General features: G+C 47.3%; 1 protein-coding gene across 2 annotated transcripts; it reads left to right on the top strand.

The window, feature by feature from the left end:
* On the top strand, window positions 1-3,537 carry tpbgb (trophoblast glycoprotein b). Of its 2 annotated transcripts, none has more exons than XM_044118171.1 (2): window positions 1-118; window positions 225-3,537. In XM_044118171.1, the coding sequence occupies exon 2, from the start codon at window positions 537-539 to the stop codon at window positions 1,617-1,619; it is 1,083 nt and encodes a 360-aa protein (XP_043974106.1). In that variant the 5' UTR covers window positions 1-118; window positions 225-536; the 3' UTR covers window positions 1,620-3,537. The 2 variants fall into 2 exon arrangements, with proteins under 2 accessions (XP_043974106.1, XP_043974105.1); XM_044118170.1 differs by having other exon boundaries at window positions 1-147.
* The last annotated feature ends 436 nt before the right edge of the window (window positions 3,538-3,973 follow it).

Genomic DNA, 3,973 nt, shown 5'->3' with positions numbered 1-3,973 from the left:
TCTCCACCCCTCCTGTCGGCGAGTAATGGTACGCTCCCTCCTTGTGATGTAGTGCTCCCTCCTGCTGCTGGGCGGTCAGAAAGCTGGAAGTGCGCTTGATAGAGAGAGACAGCGAGAGGTACGGTGCGCCTCTGTCTGCGAGAAAAGGTGGCTTTGTCTGGAAACCCGCTGCCAGAGTGACGTTTTCCTTTCTGCATTTGACTTCATTTCTCCCGCTTCCCCAGAGCCTGAAGGATCCTCGCGCAGCTTTAAAGACGGAGAGAGAAAAAAGCTGATGTTTGTGAAAACTGTCGAAAAGGTGCGCAGAAGTTTCTTGAAAATGTAGCCTCTTCTAATACAAGAGTTTTTGTAACCCCCCGCCTGCACGCGGCCGGTTACATGGAGGTGTTACAGGAAGCTGTTTTGAATCGGATTCAGGAGAAAAACTGTGATGAAAAACTTTGTTCCAGACGGAAAGACGAAGCGGTGACTTGCTGAAAAACAGTTTTTTTTTCCTCCCTCTCTCCTGCGTACACTGATTTGTGCGCCTCCCAAAAATGCGCCCGGGGAGACCTCACAAGTACAGTATGATGCGCCTGCTGCTCCTCCTCGTGCTCGCCTTGTCCTGCCGCTGCTGCCCGGACAAATGCCTGTGCTCCTTAGAAACTGTGAAATGCCAAAACCAGGACTTGGTCGACATTCCACCTTCCTTACCGGCCAATACCAAATCCCTGTTCCTCACGGGAAACAAAATCGCTCAAATAAACGATTCCTCTTTCCCAACCCGTCTGGAAAACCTGGAAGAAATGTACCTGAGTGGCAATGAGATGGAGTCTGTGCATGCAGGGGCGTTCAAAAACTTGCCAAACCTTGTAAGGCTGGACTTGAGTAATAATTTAATCCAGAATTTCAGCGAGAGCGCTTTCCCTGATGATAGTAAACTGCAGTTCCTCAACCTCAGCAGGTCTCTTAACAATTGCACCACCCTTCATTTCTTTGTCCATGCAAACCTTCCCAACCTCACCTCCCTGGACCTGTCCAACAATGACCTGCACTTACTGCCGGACGGCATGTTCAAGGGCCTCCCCGGCCTGGCCACCCTGAACCTCCGCAACAGCTCCCTCATCGAGTTCCAGAGCTTGGACGAGAACGGGGCTCTGCTGGCACTGCGTGACCTCGACCTGAGGGACAACAACCTGAAGGATCTGCCCACCGCCATGATGGCGGACTTTGAACTCCGCGTCCAGCTAGCTGGGAATCCCTGGCACTGCAACTGCTTCATCAGCAACCTGCTGGCGTGGCTGAAGAACACCACCCAGGTGGTGGACAAGCACGAGCTGACCTGCACCGATCCCGAGGCCGTGAGGCACCGACCCCTTCTGCAGGTGCAGCAGTCCCAGCTGAAGTGCACGGGCGACATGGAGAGGGTCCTGAAGACGTCGTATGTCTTCCTGGGCCTGGTGCTGGCCCTCATCGGGGTCATGTTCCTGCTAGTGCTCTTCTTGAACAGAAAGGGCATCAAGCGATGGATGTACAACATCCGGGATGCCTGTAGGGACCACATGGAGGGGTACCACTACCGGTACGAGATCAACTCTGACCCACGCTTGGCCAACCTGAGCATCAACTCGGACGTGTGAGGGTGGGCGAAACAGTGGGAAGTGGTTGGGGGAGGGGGCATTGTCATGGACTCTGCAATTATATGACTCAATGCTGTTCAACTTTTGCATGAAAGTCTTCCTTCCTTCTTTTGGCCCCTCCTTCTCCCGCAACCTCCGAAACACAGCACAACGACGCCATTCAGATGCTGCATCCATCAATGCTTTTTATCGACCGCCGCTGCATGTCCAACACAAATGTTTGGCGGCCGTCACGCCAACTGTTTATTTTTGTTTTGTTTCTTTTATTCCTCTGCGTTGCGTTGCATGGACGATGAATCAAGGCAATTTTCATTTTTTGAGGAAACCTCCTGCAAATTGTCTTTTTACTTACCCATAAGGACGACTGAACGGAGTGCTGCAACCTTTAAGTGAAACACCACCTGTCAATTGCGTCCTAGACGATGGGACTCTTGTGGGAGAGAGATGTTATACTGCTTGAGTTTGTCCTTTTCTTTTGGGATGTAAAGATGTCATGCAGTGCAAACTATGCCTTTTTCTGGACTGATTATAATACACATAGCATAGTATATAAATTTTGTAGATTTAGGTGATTGCTGTTTATTTTTATTTTTTATTTTTTCCTGTAAGGACATTTAGCTAAATAAATCAAACAAAAAAAAAAGCATCTGGATTGCTGGTACATGTGTGAAGGGAAGAAAGAATGTAAAGAATGTGAGGCTTTCAAGGAGGATTTCGGTTGGTGGTGGGGTAAAGATGGAGGTGGGGCGGAGGGGTGGGTGCAGTTCATTCCTGAGGGACGAATCACATGCCGAGTGCCAAATCTCGGCACCCCCCCTTCACCAAACTGTCAACAAGTTCAGCAACGGGTGAAAAAATGTGTGACACTCTCATCTCTACGGTAACAGTTTCAGGTGTGATCTTCATTAACGAGCAAGTTGAAGCTCCAGCGCGTTAACAGACCGAACAGAGGACCCCGCTCTCCTCTGGAGGAATGTAAATGAGCTGCTACCTGGATGTGCATAGGTGATGAGAGTAGCCAGCTGTTATCTCCCGTTCAATTTGCTCCCTGCTGGGAGAATCTAATAAAAAAAAGAAAAAGAAAATCCCTTCATGATAATGTACATAACAACCAAGCTGCTGCAAAATTGCACGTTCCGCAGATAACCTGGTTTTAGTCATTGTAATTTCAAAGTGCTCGGTTACAGAGAAAGGTGGTGCGGGGAGGAAAAGTGTGTGGTGTTCTGAGGGTCATGCAAATGAAGGCAAAACCGAAGTCGAGGTTCTCCAGTGGGACCCACAGTGTGGTTGTAATAAAATGAGCTCAAGCCGCTTGGCTTTTTCACGTTGCTCTGTTTTAGGAGGAAGAGTGGAGAGGGGAAAAAAAAAACAGTGTCTCCTATTAGTGCTTCCAACCAACTGTCAGAGGCTGTTCTTTTCATGCTGTCCAGTGTATTGGGGATTAATAATTAATGTGTGGTATTCCTTTGAAGGCCGGACGATGCGTGCTGCTGTCTAAGCAGTCCAAATTAATGATGTTTGTTGTATATCTGCGCGGGAAGGACTGTGAACCTTTCTCAGCCTTTTCCGGTGAGGGCACGGAAATAATAATTGCCGTCCTTTCCCTTCTCCCGTTTTCTCTCCTGTCACAAACGCACAGCGTCCCTTACGACTGCGGCCACACAGCGCCTGCGGCGGCACGGGATGTGCCAGATCTCCCCACTCTGTTGGCAACATCTGTGTGCCGCCAGCACAGTCTGACGTCGTTTGCACGTCCGTGTGCTTTCTCCGGGATTCAGTGTTAACTTTTTTTTTTCCTGACCAATTTTTCCAATGGGTACAGACAGAGGCGGGCAAAGAATATTTGAGGCCCCAAGTAATAGTTTGACATGAGGGCCTCATGACTAGGTAAGTCCACCAGCCTCTATAATGCCAAAACCTTCTTTACATTGTCCAAACTTGGTGGTTTGTGCTTTTTTTTTCTTTTCTTTTTTTTTTTTTTTGTAACTTATTATGACATGGAATGTGATTCACTTCCCCTTAATAGCAAAAAAAGTAGCAGTGAATTGTAATTTTCATTTAAGCTAAACAATTTCATGACTTGAGGAGATGAATAGTCTTAAATGTAACAGGACACTTAACATAATTCTTCTTCTCCCATAAAACGTTCTTATTTATTTTAATTCTGATTCTTATTTGGGTCCAGTGACTCTTATAAGATATGAGATATCAAAGATAATCAGCTGTGATCAACTGCAGGCGGATTGCACTTATTGAACTCATAACCACACGTCTTTAAAGCAAAATATAGAGAAATATTTCAAATTGCCGGTTGTCAAACATAAAACATCCTCTAGATCATATAATCAAGTTAT

This window comes from Gambusia affinis, linkage group LG05, assembly GCF_019740435.1.
Source record: "Gambusia affinis linkage group LG05, SWU_Gaff_1.0, whole genome shotgun sequence".
NCBI lineage: Eukaryota > Metazoa > Chordata > Actinopteri > Cyprinodontiformes > Poeciliidae > Gambusia > Gambusia affinis.
Note: the sequence above shows the minus strand (reverse complement) of the source record. Positions and strands in the feature narration are given on the sequence as shown.

Coding starts and splice junctions, on each gene's coding strand:
- tpbgb (XM_044118171.1), top strand. CDS start 537: ATGCGCCCGGGGAGACCTCACAAGTACAGTATGATGCGCCTGCTGCTC.